Source organism: Leptonychotes weddellii, chromosome 5, assembly GCF_054177405.1.
Source record: "Leptonychotes weddellii isolate Sample4059 chromosome 5, ASM5417740v2, whole genome shotgun sequence".
Lineage (NCBI taxonomy): Eukaryota > Metazoa > Chordata > Mammalia > Carnivora > Phocidae > Leptonychotes > Leptonychotes weddellii.
The window spans coordinates 63,414,987-63,431,370 of record NC_138373.1 but is presented as its reverse complement, the minus strand read 5'-3'; the positions used below and the strand labels follow the sequence as shown (position 1 = coordinate 63,431,370).

General features: G+C 38.8%; 1 protein-coding gene across 19 annotated transcripts in view; it reads left to right on the top strand.

The window, feature by feature from the left end:
* The window catches only part of PARD3 (par-3 family cell polarity regulator), a 624,325-nt gene that overhangs the window by 395,037 nt on the left and 212,904 nt on the right, over positions 1-16,384 (top strand). For 11 of the 19 annotated variants that reach the window (XM_081820853.1, XM_081820856.1, XM_081820848.1 and 8 more), the window contains 2 exons: positions 7,551-7,710; positions 14,093-14,282. In XM_081820853.1, the coding sequence (XP_081676979.1) occupies positions 7,551-7,710; positions 14,093-14,282 (350 nt within the window). The remainder of the gene's footprint in view (positions 1-7,550; positions 7,711-14,092; positions 14,283-16,384) is intronic. The other 8 variants (XM_081820859.1, XM_081820860.1, XM_081820858.1 and 5 more) reach the window with 1 other exon arrangement.

Genomic DNA, 16,384 nt, shown 5'->3' with positions numbered 1-16,384 from the left:
TTGGGATGGTTATTGACTACTGACTTCTTTATTGTTTTTATTTTTCAAATGGAGAATTTGTTAACAATAATTAATGCATTAATTTCCACAACAACAAGAGAACAATGTAACCTTTAACTTCTCAGAATGGGGAACAGTGGGACATAAAAAAATTCACTTTCGGGCACCTGGGTGGCTCAGTCGTTAAGCGTCTGCCTTCGGCTCAGGTCATGATCCCAGGTTCCTGGGATGAGCCCCGCATGGGGCTCCCTGCTCCATGGGAAGCCTGCTTCTCCCTCTCCCACTCCCCCTGCTTGTGTTCCCTCTCTCGCTGTGTCTCTCCGTGTCAAATAAATAAATAAAATCTTTGGGAAAAAATTCACTTTCATAAGATAAATATAAATGCTAATCCCTCTGAGTAGGCTACTGGAATGGTTTTCTTGAATAATAGAGTTTTTATTTGTTGCCAAAAGTTAACTGACCTTTCTAATATAAGTCCTATAAATAGTGCTAGTTGAAAATTTCTCCAGAGTTCACAAGCACATTGTTCTTTATTAGGTCTTTTTCTAAAACTGAATAATTTCACATTCACAGGACAGTATTTGTTTGGCAGATGTTTATTGAGCACCTACTATATTCAAGAAATGTGTTAGATCCTTGGGATATGGCAGTGACTAAAAACAGATGGGGCTCCTTCTCTCACAGAACTTATATTCTACTGGAGAATATATCATATTCTCAGTCTCTTTAAAAATAAATTAAAATTTGTAAACACCTCAAAATTTTCTTTCACAGAAAAGCATTGGATGTTCTGGGGGCACTTAAAACATTAAGAAATGTACTAAAGACCAGCATCCTGAATCCAGACATGCTTTCCTCTGATTCAGATGAGTCCCTGTCATTCCCCAAACAGTAGCAAAGCAAACCTGTACCAGCCTGAAAATGTTTTGATAAAAGCACTGATTTTATTCCCTGTTGTCTTGTAAAACACACGAAATTGAAATCCCACTGAAAGATCTCTGGGTCTCATTTACTTCTGCATATGAATTTATGTGAATGAAATGATTTAAGTAAGGGAACAGCTGCAATAGATAGTAATAGACTTTAATATTCAATATTCCTTATGGTATCATTTTCATACATTGCTGGTTATTACTATTTCTTAGGAGAGTATAAGCTTATAAAACAATTATATTAAAAAAAAAAAATCTTATCACGAGTGCTGTGCTTTCTTTGTAATACTACCGAGAAGCCTTTTGTACTGACAGGGTTTAACTAAAGAATTATATGAAGACGGAAGAGCTCAGTTTGGCTTCCCATAAGGCATGAGACATGATTTTGCTGCTGTTGTACTTATATGTTACCTTTGGAAAAACATCTCCCTGAATTATGAGAGTATGTGTAAATTATGTTACAGTAAATACTGATAGAAGCATACGGTGTCTTGTCTTGAATGAACCTCAAGCCAAAATAATGTGCTTGCGTTCCCTCCTTGTGGGTCTATTAGTCAGCCAGAGGCCGGTCTTGGACAGTATCACAAAACTATATTTTACTAACTCATCTTTAAATCAAGGGTTTGCATACCTAATTTCAAGCCAGAGGAGATGAAAATTTGCAGAAAGAAAACAGTTTGTCACATCTTTCCGTGCCCTTTTCTTGTATGTAGGAAGTGCCATATATTTTTTTTTTTCAAAAACTATTTGTCAACTCTCCACAGTAGGTATCGTCCCTTTACCCTGCATTTCACGCTACAGCACATTTGGGGCGTTCTCCGGAAGATGTTGCTCAGTCTCTTCTGCTTGGCCTTTCAGGAATCTTGGAACGCCACCAATCTTGAATCTCTTCTTACCTGCTCTCCTCCTTTTTCTGCTACCTCACTCTGGCTCTTCTCCCTCCTTTGAGGTTCCTTTATTTCCGCCGGCTCTGTCACCGTCGGTGTGTCTCGGCGCTCTCCCCGGGCCGGCTCCTCCCCCCGGGCTCCTCCACGCCGCGCATGCTCCCTGGGAGATCTTCAGGTACCACCCGTGTTAGGACCAATCGCACAACCCCGTTTCCAGCTCGGAGTTCTGTTCTAGGTCCAGACACTTACTGGTTTGTCGCTCAGGCTCCCAAGTCACAAGGCGCCCGAGACTTTATTTATACTTTTACTTCAAAATCGGTTCCTCCCTGAGTACTTCATCCACCCTGGTCTTGCCCCATCCCCCCCAACCCCTACCGCTACTCCGTGGTTGTAGAAGCTGGAGACGGGCTTCACTCTGGACCTTTCAAATGCCTTCCCTGTTTCAGTAACCTCTGCCTCCAGAATCTCTCTCTCCTCGAGCCACTTTTCTCCAGCCCCTCTGCTGTCGCCCCACCTCAGGCCCCATTGTCCCACGGGGCTCGCTGCTGCAGTCCGTTCTCCACACTGCAGGAAGGCAGGTTTTTCCACAGAACACATTGTTCCTGTCACTCCCGGCTGAAATCCCCTCAGGAGGTTTCCATCCCCTCCAGGACAGGTGCCAGTCTCCATCCCATGGCCCCCCGGGACATGCAGAAACCGGCGTCTGTGCCCCTCCAGTGCGTCCCTGTGCGGCCTGCGTGAGCTCTTCGGCACGGCTTGCAATTTCTCAGGCGCACGGTTCTGTCTCGCCCGGGTTTGCCCCATGAGCCCTTTCTGCTCCTTGTCCTCACAAAGACAGCTTTTAGATTTTAGTTTCTCTCACCAGAGTATTCCGTAGTCGGAGTACTTACCTTCATCTAGCAGCAATTACCCTGTCATGTTTCCTTTCGGGTTTTCTTTCGTAGGAACTGTAAATTCTGAGATGGCTGGGACCTTGTCCATCTGCCATGTCCCTACCTCTCCATCTCTTGATGTCCAACCCAGAGCTAACACCTAAGCACGAACGGAATGACAAGGGAAATAATCCTGGGGAGGCTGGCGTTTTTAGAAGAAAAGATAACTTAGTTATATTAGAAACTGAAGTTCTAAAAAAAAAAACAACACACACACACACAAACCAGGCATGGTAACCAAATTAATATTTTGGCAGGGATTCTAGATTTCCTTTGCTTTCCTTACATTTAATGTTCTTAAGTACATTTAAAAACTTCTCATCAACAATAATTGTTTCTTTAGAAGAAAAAAAAAAAAAAGAAATGGCTTCCCCTTGTTTTGTGCTCCTGATTGATGGATTAACTTTTTTGGAGAAAAGCTTCTTCTTCCTTTTTTTTTTTTTTTTTTAAGATTTTTATTTATTCATCAGAGAGAGAGAGAGAAGCAGAGGCAGAGGGAGAAACAGGCTCCCCGTTGAGCAGAGAACCCAGTGCGGGACTCGATCCCAGGACCCTGGGATCATAACCTGAGCCAAAGGCAGATGCTTAACCATCTGAGCCACTCAGACGCCCATTGGAGAAAAACTTCTTAAATCTTTTCCATTGGATAGAATACATAAAGCAAGAGGCAGAAACGTTGGTTATCATCACAAAGGACACATTTGTTGAGGACTTTGAAGGATAGTAGAGGGAAACGGGAGTAAATACTTGACATCGTTCTTTGAGGATTGAAAATAACCTGGGTTTGACAATTATGCTGATTGTGGATGTTCCAAGGAAATTAATGTTTGTAGAAATTACTGCGGTTTAACATAGCTTGCGGTCATCTAATTGTATCTGTGTTAGAAATTATTTCATATGAAGCCTCGTCTTAGTACCAGTAGAGAATGTGACCAGGTGAGCCTTGTCTTAGACCCCATACTGAAGGATGTAGTCAGCAGGGACTACTTTAAAATGAGTTCTCTCTGTAGGTTTAATCCTCTTAGAATTAGAAAGCTATATTAGAATAGGAAGGGGCCTAAGGTATCATTTATGATTCTCTTCACTTCATGTATTAAGAAATAAATGCAGAGAGGTCAAATGATTTGCTTAATGGCTGCAAGGCCAAGGTAGTGGCAAAGTAATTTAGAAACAGGTGCCCATTCCTCTTACACAATGTGAGTGGGCCTTAATTGACTGTGATTGTGTTGTTCAGGCAATTTGTATTCTGGTTGTGTTAGGAAGTAGCATACAATAAAAGCATGGGTTTTAGCATCAGACAGTTACATTTTGGGTCTGCCACTTACAGATAGAATGACTTGGGGAGGTTCCAGTACCTCTCTGATCTTTGCTGTAGCCCACGGTGGGGGGGGGGGGGTATGGAAAGGAGATGAAGTGTTGTTCTACATGACAACAGAACCTGAAACTGGACCTTAAAGCTACGACCACTCTTCTCCAAGACTCAAGCCTGTCTTTTTATTCATTGTTTTGTGTTTACCTGTCCTTTGGATGTTAGTACTTTCCACAATATATCATTGTAATCTAGGCCACATACTGTGCTGTGCCCTCAGTTTTAGGCCTGCTTCCACGTGGCCTAGTGTGTATAAGATCTCCAAACCATTTTGAGGAAAATCTGAGTTATTCACTTGGAAATTAATTTATTCATCCATTTATTCACCTAGTATCTGCTCTGTGCCAGGCATTGGGGATAAAATAGAATAAGCCCCCAAATCCTGAAATGTCGAATAATAAGATTGTGCCCTTTACTAACTAGAACCCAGTCTTTAATTTGCTGCCCAGATCAGGGCCTTATCTATGCCAGGTTTTCAATGCTTATGGTCGAGATGGTGGGATACAATTTCTCTGTGTGAAAGACATCATTTGACCCACTCATGCTTACCTACAATGACATGAGAATTTGCTAAACCCTGCAGAAAAGATATTAGTTTTTTAAAAGAAGCCAAGATTTTAGCTTTTCCTAAGAAAAGTAGTCCAAGTATATAATGGAAAGCATATTCATTGGACAATATCCAATTTTTGTTGTTATATATCATTTGTTATTTTCTGATTATAAAAGCAACATATCATTTGAATATCTTTTCTAAGTGTGGACTACATTTACATTGTTTTTCAGTATTGGGGTAATTCCCAATTTTATACCTTTGTAAATAATGTTATGATAAATATTGATTCACATATATCTTTATTATTTGTGTAGCTTATTATTTTGTGAGGGCAGTGACCACAAAGTGAAATAAATGGCCGGGTCAAGGAGTATAAGATGTTTTTGGACCTGTGATATACATTTCTGTATTACTTTAGAAAAGACTGTATCCCTTTACACTGCTACCCAATAGAAGTTATCTTGCTCCAACCGAGAGCTAAGTTTTCTCTAATAGGTGAAAAGGCTTTCCTATTTTTCCAGAGGTGGAACTGAGGGGGCTGAGCACAACTACTCCTACCTGGGACTGAATAAGTTAGATTGAAGAACATTTTTGCACCTTAAACAACAAGCCACAAAGTGAAAATTGTAGTTCTTTTATTTTAGTTTCTTCTTCTAATTAAGTTTAATTTGAAGAAGGTTTTTATGTAAGGAGACTTACAGGGCCTGGGACTAGCCTAGGTTGCAGACCACCCTGGGCCTCTCTTCTACCCCCTTGCTCTGCCTCTCCCCTGTGCCGCCATAGTACCCCCATGGTGTGTTTCTCCTTCCTAAACTCCTTTTCTTGCAACGACAACAAAAAAATCATCAAAAGATTTAAAACAAAACTGTGTACCCCATCAGGTTTTTTTTTTTAAAGAAATTAAAAGGCATTGTGTCTTCTGTTAAATATTTATGTAGTAGGCTGCTGATGTCTTCATTTAAATCTGTCTTTTGAGATGTAAATTAGACATGGTTAGGGAGGTAGAGGAGGTGTAGACTCTTTCCCATGAAAATGTTCAATTGTGAGGTTCTTTCTGAACAGGCACCTTACTGTTTTTTTTTTTTTCTCTAGAAAGCCTGCATTGTTTTTTTTAAATGGAATTTTTATTTGATTTTCTAAAATTCTAAAATAGCCTTTTAGATTATTTAGGGATTTCTCATGAATAGCTTTGTAAGGATTTTATCATCTAGAAAATTTCAGTTATCTAGTTCAATTAAATGTATCTGTTAAGCAAATGTGAGGATACGTTGTTTGTCTTATAAAATAAATTGTACAGCAAGCAGGTCTCATATAGAGATTTGGATCACAAGTCTCTTCAGTGTATGTGCTCATTTAAAATTTTCAGACATACTTGTTCTTAAAGGCATAGGGTATTGCTTTAGTTTGTTTTTGTTTTTACCTCCCAAAGTACTTTGGAATTGAGGCATAGTATTCTTTCAGAAAATGTTTTTATTTTTTTACATCAGAGACCTTGAGTATTTAATTTACTTTTCTGTGAAGCTGTCAGCAGTTAAAAAAAAAAACTAATAAAACAAATCCTCATTTCACAATTTAAACCTTATTGAGTCTAATTCACTAGCGCTGCGAGTTTATTATTCTCCTGCAGTTTGACGTGCCTCCAATTGTAATTGTGTTGACCCTTCAATGCATTAAATCTCCCCAGTGCTTATCAAACTGGGAGAGATAAGTCTACAGTTTGGAACTTCATTAAATATCTCATTTATATTAAACAGATGATAGCTTCTAACAGAAATAATAATTTGTTCTGATGAAGGAACTGCAACCGTTGTGGTTTCCTCTGTTTGGGATGTGTGGTCCTCTCTCTCACTTGGTGGTGCTGTGCTGCACCCCTCTCCCCACCTCCCCCCAAGCCCTCTTTGTCTCTGGCTGCAAGCCAGCACCAGAGCGTCATAAGATATTAGTCCATGGGGTTAACCTCAGAGCCCACGTTTGGAGGATTGCTGTTAAGTGTGCTTTGTTCCCTCCTTGAAGCAGATTTGTTTCAAGGCCTTATGAACATAGGTTCCTTATTCATATTATTTTTGTGCAGAATCTGACTTATGAGGCACAGCTGTTTGAAAGAATGCCACATACTGTTTTAATTCATGGTGATGGAAATTGACCTGTATTCTTTGCTTATTTATTAGATCATATATGTTTGTGACATATACATCTTTGCTTCATTAGAATATTTGGTCCCTACTTCTGTATTGTTTATATACTATTAAAGTGGTTTTTTTCAGGTACTCCCTATCTTCTATTTAAGATTATAGTAAGAGAATAGAATGATTTCTTAACTAATTTCTAGCAGAAGAAATGTAGGCTCAGTGAATTGTTCGAGACACCTGAGCTCACAAGTAAAGATCTTTTAGAGTAGGTAGTAATTCTACCAGCACACATGGAGATGAGTGCTAATTGTTAGGTGTATTTACCTATTATAGATATAAAAAGTATAGCTTAGTTCCAGCTTCCATTCTGATAAAGCACACTTTGTGCAGAGCAACATCTCATAAAGAATTCTGAATTAAAGCATAACTTAAATTGACTTCAACAGATACTAACAGTCAAATTGAAAAAATAAGCAGCAAAATAAGTTTAAAAAAAAAGCTTTTAATATACATATTTTTCCTCCAATGGTTGCAATCTGACAGAACTTCATGGGAGGCACAGTGTAAAGTGGCAGAGAAAGTTGGTCATTAGGCAGAGCTGTCATCACAAATTATTTTGGTACAGGGTGAAAAGTTCTAGTTCATTTGGTACCCAGTTGGATGCAGGCCTTGGACAAGTTGTTATAATTCCCCCATGCTGCTAATGGGCCTCCAGTACTGATTTTCCCTTGCCCCCTTTTCTCTGTAGCTGAAGTCACCTGGGAGCCCCTCTGGACCTGAGCTGCCCATTGAAACAGTATTGGATGATCGAGAACGAAGAATCTCCCATTCCCTCTACAGTGGGATTGAGGGGCTTGATGAATCCCCCACGAGAAATGCTGCCCTCAGCAGGATAATGGGTGAGTCAGGTAAAACTCTGTTTATCACATCTTATTTTTATGCTTTCCCGGTTCACTGGGAGGTTATTAATGTAATATTAATGTAAGGGAGGCCTGTATTTTTAAGAGGAAAAAGAGCAGGTTCATTACAATCATCCAGGAAGTGTTAATAGTGAAGAGACTGAATCAATACATTGATTTTGTTAAGTGAATTTTAGATCCTATAACATGTTGGGGGGGGTAGAAAAGGAAGGGGTCACATGGAAATATGTTCAGCGATCAAGATATATTTAGCTTGTTTGAGAGTAGAAGTGAAGCCATGTTTTAGGAAAGTCAGAATTTAGTGGTTTATGATGAGGAGAATTCAAAGTCACGTATCTTTCACGGCAGCACCTTTTTTACAGGGAGAGGAACAGATGCAGCTGTACATGTTCGTATGTAGATGAAGTATTCACATTTATTTGGCTTGTATTTAATAGAATGTTACCGTTTTTAAGTTGCATCTCTACTTTTTCAAAGCCCTGATTTTAAAGTCTGGAAGCTAGTGTTTTGCATCCTTTGTTTGGATTCGGCACCATGCTGTCTGCTCAGCCCCCAGTGGGTACTGAGGTTATTAGCACTTGCTCGGCAGAAGTGCAGCTTTCTCCTAACAGATCCAGTTAATAAAGACTTGCTTTGCCACAGGAGTGGGTGGATTTACTGAGTTGCTCATCTTGGGATTAACTTGCGAGAGTTTTCAAATTTAAAACATAAGCAGCTGTTTCGATTAAAATAGCACCTGACATAAGACAGTTTTATTGCTGGTGTGTTTTGCAAGGCTCGAAAATAAAACCCTAAATTTAACGCCATTTTGAAACCTTTAATGAAGATTTAATACAATTCAAGTTTCCATTATGAAGCTTCTTTGGAACAAGAATTTATTTCATTCGCCAGTGGACATTTATGGAAAGCCTACTATTGACAAGACGTTTGTGTACACACTTTTGCTGTAGATACAAAAATGAGTGAGACACAATCTCTGCCTACAAAGAACTCTCTCCTGGGCATGACAGGAAAAACACATAAACATGACTAGTAGAATTTTCTGGTCTTCCTTTGGTCCTTCTAGCTTTCTAGTTCGGAGAAGTTGCTAAATTCTCAATTCCTTATTTTGTTGCACATAGGACTTAGACCTGCCAGCCTTCTGGTTTTACTTTGTCAGTGGTTTTCTTTTTTGCCTGCTTGGCATAAATGGAAGTAGGGGAAGGATGCTAAAACCACTGTGCACCTGTCAGATGCCACACAGTGCACAGAGATCACCACACTAATCTTTGCTTCTTAATGATCATTCTCTTCACTGCCGTTGTATTTTCCATACTTTCTTGGTTTTGGTGTAAAACTTTATCTTTGTTAAATACTTTTTTCATTAATGAAAATTCAGACCCCTTGAGAGAGAAAGAGCGTGCATGTGTCCCTGGATCTGTGTGCATACAAAGTGATATGCTGTAATTTCCCCTTTATTATAGGAACATAGGACTTGCCATACTGAATCAGACCATTGGTCCACCAGTTCCTGTAACCTGCGTCCTGCCTCCAATCCCTGATGCTTCAGAGGAAGGCTGAAAAACTAAAACTAAAAAACCAAAAAACCCCAAAATTCACCTAGTGACCTTTTGAAGTGCTGTATATAATGGGTTGAGGACTCCTTCATTTTCTTCATAGTCTGTTACCCTGATTTTGTTAGCTGTGGCTTCGTTAGTCCACTTCCATTTGCATTACTGTTGTTTTCCCTTCCCTCCTCTAGAGATGTAATGGACTTTTAAGGCTCCAGATGCTTTCCCCTGGGCAGCAGCTTCCCTCCCAGCTGTGTGCTTTGTGATGTACTGTGCATGCCCTTTTGGGTTGGGGGTGAAAGACTCTTTACCCTTTTTTGGTAGGCCAAGTTAATGTTGAACGATTTGGGTATTTTCTTAACATAGTTTTTTACATATTCTACTGGAAACTAGGGATCCCTTATAGTTTTACCCTGAGAATTGCATATGCTGAACCTGATCTGTCTTGAGTTTTACAAATTTGAGAACTCAGTCTTCATCAGTCTGTATTCCATTATCAGTGGCCCTAAGAAACAAATGGTTTGCTAGGGTCAGTTCCCACTTAAAGTTAGAAATTCTGCAAAGGATGTTAGCTTAAAACAAAATACAGGGTACCAAATATAAGATAGTAGAGCACTGAATTTCTGTTAACCTAAATCAGTAGCACTAGTATTTATTGATTTGCACAGTATCTAGGTACATTGAAATCTCTCAGGTAGATCTTGTTTGGTTGCTGATTGTCTTCTATTTATTTAGAATAACCCTTATGTAGACACTAGTGGAGGTGATGGTATTTACTTTATGATCTGCTCTGATTCAAATAGAGCTTTGTATTGAAATTACAGTTGATTACTTTAAGAAATGACTAGTTGTATGCAAACAGGATGAATTTTCACCTAGAAAAACCCTCATGTGAGACTCTAGACCAAAAGGAGCTTTGAGGCTTTCTAGCTCATTTCTATGGGAACATATCTCAGGAGAGAAGCTTCTAAAAAAATAAATCAAAAAAGGAAGAGATGTAAGACTTGCAGGATGTCAGGGGTCATTAGCCGCACTCTCCCACTTGACAGATAAAGGAACATTGTCACAAGATCCCATGGTGATTTTTTGTTTTATGTTGTTTTTGGATATTTCTTGTTTCTAAAAGTAGCCCTCTCTAGGGCATAGTGAGACCACACAATAAGGATTAGTGACGTCCATTCTTTATTAAGATCAGTTTATCCATATCTTTAAGCAAAAGGCATTAGACAGTCAACAGAATTTGTTCCGTTGTGGCGGCCACTGTGTTCTAAAAATCAAAAAAGCTCATCTCTGAAAACAGTCTTAGAAATCATCTACTCCAGCTGAATTATCTTCTGTTCAGAGAAATTAGGGAGCAGAGAAATTCCAGTGACAAGTCCGGAAGCCACATTCTGTGTTCCTCGACCAGTTAGGATGTGTATTTTCCCGAGTCATGAGTCCCACATTACTTCAACCTGGATCGATCTCCCTAGTTTTTGGTCGGGTCATCCAGAGTTGTGACCGAGACAAGATTTCTCCAGATGTCTTCTGTATGGGTCTACCTGCCACTAATCATGGATTTTAATCCTGGATATTCATCAAAAAGAAATCTCTAGAGAGCCTACCTAGGATGCTTCATGTTAAAAGACTTAAAAAAAAATCTCCTAAATTGCTGGACTGTCTTAACTATAATAATCATAAAACAATAATAGGCATGGTTAATTTAACCAACACGTTCACTAAAATACATCACAAGTTGACATTTGGGAACATGAAACCTTAATTTTTTTTTTCCAAATTTTAATCTGAAGAAATTTTCTGTTTAAAGCAAGACCAAAATCTGGTGTATTTGTTTTAGAGATTAACCTCAGTAGTTTTTATATTCATACATTTGTGGTGAGTTTAAAAAATAATTATGCTCAGCATATTTTTATCTTGTTAGAAATTCAACATTGAGAAATGGAACATTAATGTCATTTTTATTGTGAGTCAAATCACTGGAAAAGTTTTCATCTGTTTCTAGTGTCATGAATGGTATTGCCTTTTATGTAAATGTACCAATGAATAAATGTTTAGTAAACAATCATTTCGTATCTCATTGTTTCACTCTTCTGTAAGATACTGACTGGTTTAAATTTTAGTTTGTAGTTTGTCGGTTAACTAGTTGAAGAAGGAGAAATATTTATCCATCAAAAAACCAATCAGAGGCTTCTCAGGTCACCCTTGAAGGTTTCACGTTTGTGATGTACCAGGTTATCATTAAGAGGTATTGTCTAGGTGGAGTTTGGTAGAACATGGAGTGAGATAATTTAGTTGTCCATTGTTCCCAATATATTCCTGCATCCAGATTCGAAAACTGTAATTCTTGGCGAGTATGTCAAGAAGTTGGGAAGCTGATGAAAAACGTGAATTCTCAAATCTTTTGAAATATTAGCCCCTAGAATCATTTGTGAGAGGAAAAAGCTAAATTGTTTTCTTATTATTAGGAAAATTTCTTACCATTTATGTATAAAATTTTGGATCACTTAAGGTACAATATTTCTATTCAACACAGCATATTATAAAAAAAGGATTGTCATATGAAGAACCATTCAGTGTTCCATATTGCTTATTAGGCTGTCTCTCAGAATATATTGTGTAAACCCAAGAGTTTTAGTTTTTGTGTTTAAAAGCGAGTACACTATAATTATATTGTAATTTTTCCTTCCAGTAAATTTTGCCTTTGTGAGGACTTGGCATTTAATGCTATGACACGTGCCTTGTCAGTGGTGAGCTGTCAGGGATAACTCTGGTTTTGTCATTCTGTACACTTTTTGGGCAAAAAAGTATGTCTTGAGAAGGAAATACTTCTTTTGGTGATAGTGCTAGGATGTCCAACCTTATTTATGAATGGTAATTTTTTAGATTTCTGTCTTTCTCTACTGAAGTCCTAAAACTCAAGTAGTAGTAAATAAATAATTTGAATTCAGGAGAGGGAAACAATTAAGTTAAATTTGATTTGCTTTATAATCATGAGCATTTATAAAAAGTTGCTAGTTTTCACAGTTTGTCAAAATGAATGCATTTCAAATCAAAATAGAGTGTTTTTCTTGATAAAATCTGTGTTAATGTTTCAGTGAACATACAGTATTTCTATAATAAAGTAGTTGGTGCTAAATAATCAACGCATTTGAAACGTCTAGCATGTCTTCTTTTGTGGGTTGTCCTGAAAAGATACGGATCAACTTAATTTTTGTCCCTTTGTTGAGTGTCCAGAATAATATGTATTTTAAAAATCCTTCAAGCCTATATATGCCATCCCATAATTGCCAAAATCATGTTAAAACAAAAAGTCATCATTTGCACATTCTTATGAATGTTTATTTTAAAAATTAGATCTTAAGCCTGATGTTAAAATGTTAAAATCTCTCCACATGTTGCTGTGGTGCTATTTTAAAAAGTGGTTTATAATAAAGGGAAAGAGCACCCTGCGTAAAGTGTAAAATGGTGCTAGTATGGGGAAAGGACAGCGATCCGTTTTATTTGGGTTGGAGCCAGTAGAGCTGGCTTACCAGATTTGAATGTTGGACTTAAAATGAGACTTCTCCCATCCCACTGTAAGGTGATGGGGAAATTGTCAATTCTTGCTCTGTTGGGAGAGCCAGCAGTGGGCCTCCATCATACCCTGATGTGTGTTTCTGTGAGTATGGACTCTCTTGATGTATCCACTTGGACCAAAGCCTTGTCCAGTGAGGTCTTACTCAGAAGTATAGCACAAGATTTGAGGAGGAAGCCAGAAGAAGTATGGATGTTTTCGGGAGGAAGATGGCATCATTTGGACCGCAGCTTTATCTTTAAGGGTTCAGGGCTTAAATCGTAATTTTGTCCCAAGAAATATAAACGTCTGTCATGCTGATCCATGCACCTGAGCAGATTTCCCCAAAAGAAACTCGTCAGTATAGACAGTTGTGAGTCTTTCCTTACCAAGAACATTATATCTGAATTGAATAAATAAAAATGTGCAGACCCCACTGTCTTAGCCTGAAAATCTCTGGGCAGTTAGATCCTATCTTTTTAAGATCACTCCTGCCATCTCCCCATGAGGCCTCGATTCTGCATGTACTCATCTTTGAAGTGTCACCTGAATGTACTGGGAGCGTTTCTCCATCATGAATTTAATGATGTTGTTGCCATTGTGTAAAACCAATGTCATCATTTCTCCTAGCAGAAAAGATCATATTCATCATTCAAAGCCCAACTATGAGGTTAACTTTGGTGAGGATCCCTGGTGTCCTCTGTCTCCAGCCACCCAGGTGAAGGCCACAGTCTTTTTAGCATGTCCTTCACACCATCAGTCAATTATCAGTGTTTGTATGTCTCTCTGTTTCTCTAGGGTGTGAGCTGTTTGGGGGCAGAGATTTAAGTCTTTCTTACATCCTTGCTATGCGGTATATGCCCAGCAAATGAGTATGTGAATGATTGATGTAAGTCTGCAGGGCTTCCCTATAAATTTCCTGGTAAAATTTTCCAAAGGACTTTCACAACTTAGAATCTGTGTAGCATTTTCACTTTATAAGATGTTCAGGAGATCATCTGTGGCTTTAGGAAACCTGAATCCAGTGAAATTGAACACTGTGCTGAGAGCTACAGAGCCGTCGAGTCAGAGAAGGGAACAGACTCGAGGCCTCCACTGGCCATTTATTTGTGAAAAAATAAATTTCCTTCATTCTATTTTGTTCCACCAGGTTGAGCAGATGTTTGGAAATTTAGACTTTTTCTAATGTTGTAATGTATTGCCATTTGTACGCATAGCCCTTAGATCGATATCTAGAATTTCTCTTCCTTTTTTTCCCACCGGCCAGGTAAATACCAGCTGTCCCCCACGGTGAACATGCCCCAAGATGACACTGTCATTATAGAAGATGACAGGCTGCCGGTGCTCCCTCCACATCTCTCTGACCAGTCATCTTCCAGCTCCCACGATGATGTGGGCTTCGTGACAACGGATGCTGGCACATGGGCAAAGTCTGCAATCAGTGATTCAGCAGACTGGTAAGATCGCACTCCAGGCTTGGGAACCATTACTTAATTGCAATCACCTTCATTTTATGCTGAAATGGTCTATCATTAAGCACAGTTAATCAGTTTTGTTTTATGGCCGTGTTCTGTTTTCATGGTCTTAATACTCTTAATTATCACTCTTTTAATAAAAGATTCCCCTCCACCCCATAAACTTGCCCTGTTGTTTTAGCGTGTCCAGGGCTGTACTTATTAACTCAGCCAAGTCTACAACAGAACTACCACTCACCAAAAAAGACCTACTCATTTGTGAAGTTCCGCTGTTGGTTATTTTAGATCTGTTTTAATTTGATGAATTGTTCTTTTTATTAAATCAGTTCTAAGCAAATCTCTGAGGTGACTGAAAGTTTGTAACAATTAGATGACTTTGGTCAAATTAATAGGTGCTATGCTCTGGGAGTGGGAGGAGGCTTTTTAAAGGTTTGCTTGGTTTTTTTTTTAGAGTGCTGTAACCCTGCCATTTTAAGTGCTTCCCGCTTGCTTCTAACATTGTGACTTTTGAGGCAGCCTAATGCTGTTTCTTTCTCCAGAATCTTCCAAAACAGAAGAAAGCATTTGATATTATTGAGCCAATGCGTGGTCCATGGGTGTGGATGTGTGCCTTAATTTGCATGCCTTGTAATTATGCACATCCATAAGCCAAAAGGCAAGTCCCTCCCAGAGATGACCTTGTGAGGTTGTAGTGATAATTAACATAAGCCACGTGAAGCATTATACCAGAATTTTCTTATTGCCCTTTCTCTGGGGGTGTTCCATGAATACATCAACAAAATGGTATTTAAATGTTACAGCACTGTTCCTTCACCACCTACCCGTTTCTCTTTTCTACTCTTACCCAGACTTGTGTCAAAAATTGGTATTAGACCAGAGGAGTCTGGAGGCCCGTCACTGATTTGTGTTAACATTTTAGTGGTGATCTTAGCAAAGTCGCCCTCTCCCCAACCCTCCTCCCCAGCTCCTTACAAAACCACACAAACATCTAGCACTGTACCTGGGAATTCTGCAGATCTCTTGGAATAGTCTCACCTGTTAATCTGGATCCTTGAAAAGTCTGTCTCTGTCTCTGTCTTGTCTTTCTTTCTTTTTTAAAAAAATTCTTACTGAAACCACAGGATTTAAAAAAGAGCTACACTCCAGCCTGCATGATAATAGCATATCTGTGAATGAGGTTTTTGGCTCAACATAGAAGGGGAAACTATAATATAAAGTAAAATCCCATTTGAAATCCGCAGATGCTGCTCCATTCACTGCTGCAGTTTGTGTCTCTCAGAGTGAAAGCAACAACAGGGAAAGTAAGGATTAGATATTGGCAGTATTCAACTTTGGGACAAAAGCCATTGAATCTCCACCGTGATGAGGATTGTGAGGGTGGCCATGGGAATAGATCTGTTTGGGGCCTTCTGAAGCACTGTATTGGTGAAAATAAATAAGTAGCTAGCAGGAATAGATTGTGGCATTAATTTCCCTAAGGGCATTGATAAAATGGCGAGGACTTGCGTGATTTTGCCATGGGGAATGTGGAGCAAGGAAAAGAATATGAATGAAGGGTTATCCAAATAAGAAAGGCAGCTGTTGGGAATCACAGCAGGAAATGTGAGCTTTTCCAGCCTGACAGTATCTCCCTAATCCTTGATGAAAATGTTATGAAAACAAAAGGGCAATAAGACAGGATTAATAACTGGAATTTTAATAACATTGGGGGTCAGGGTATGGTTACATCCTTTAAAGAATAAGCTGTCAGTTTTGCAATTGAACTTGCTAAGTATTCTAGTGTCCTGTTTACTGTGTCTGAAATTAGTTTAATGGGCATGTTGATAGGGAAGAATTAATTATGTCATGGTTTAAGAATATTTAGTTACTTTAAGACTCTTATTAGCTCACAAACTCATTTGACATTTTAAATTGTGTATGTTCACAGTTCACTGCACAGTTGTGGAAGGTAAATATGTCAAATGGCTGAACTTTTGTTAACAAATAGAATATACTTTTTTCAATCCGGTAATTGATTTAGGGAACATTAGCAATGTTTTTAAGGAGAAACAAGGTAAAACAGCAGATTCTAATCTTAGTAGCAA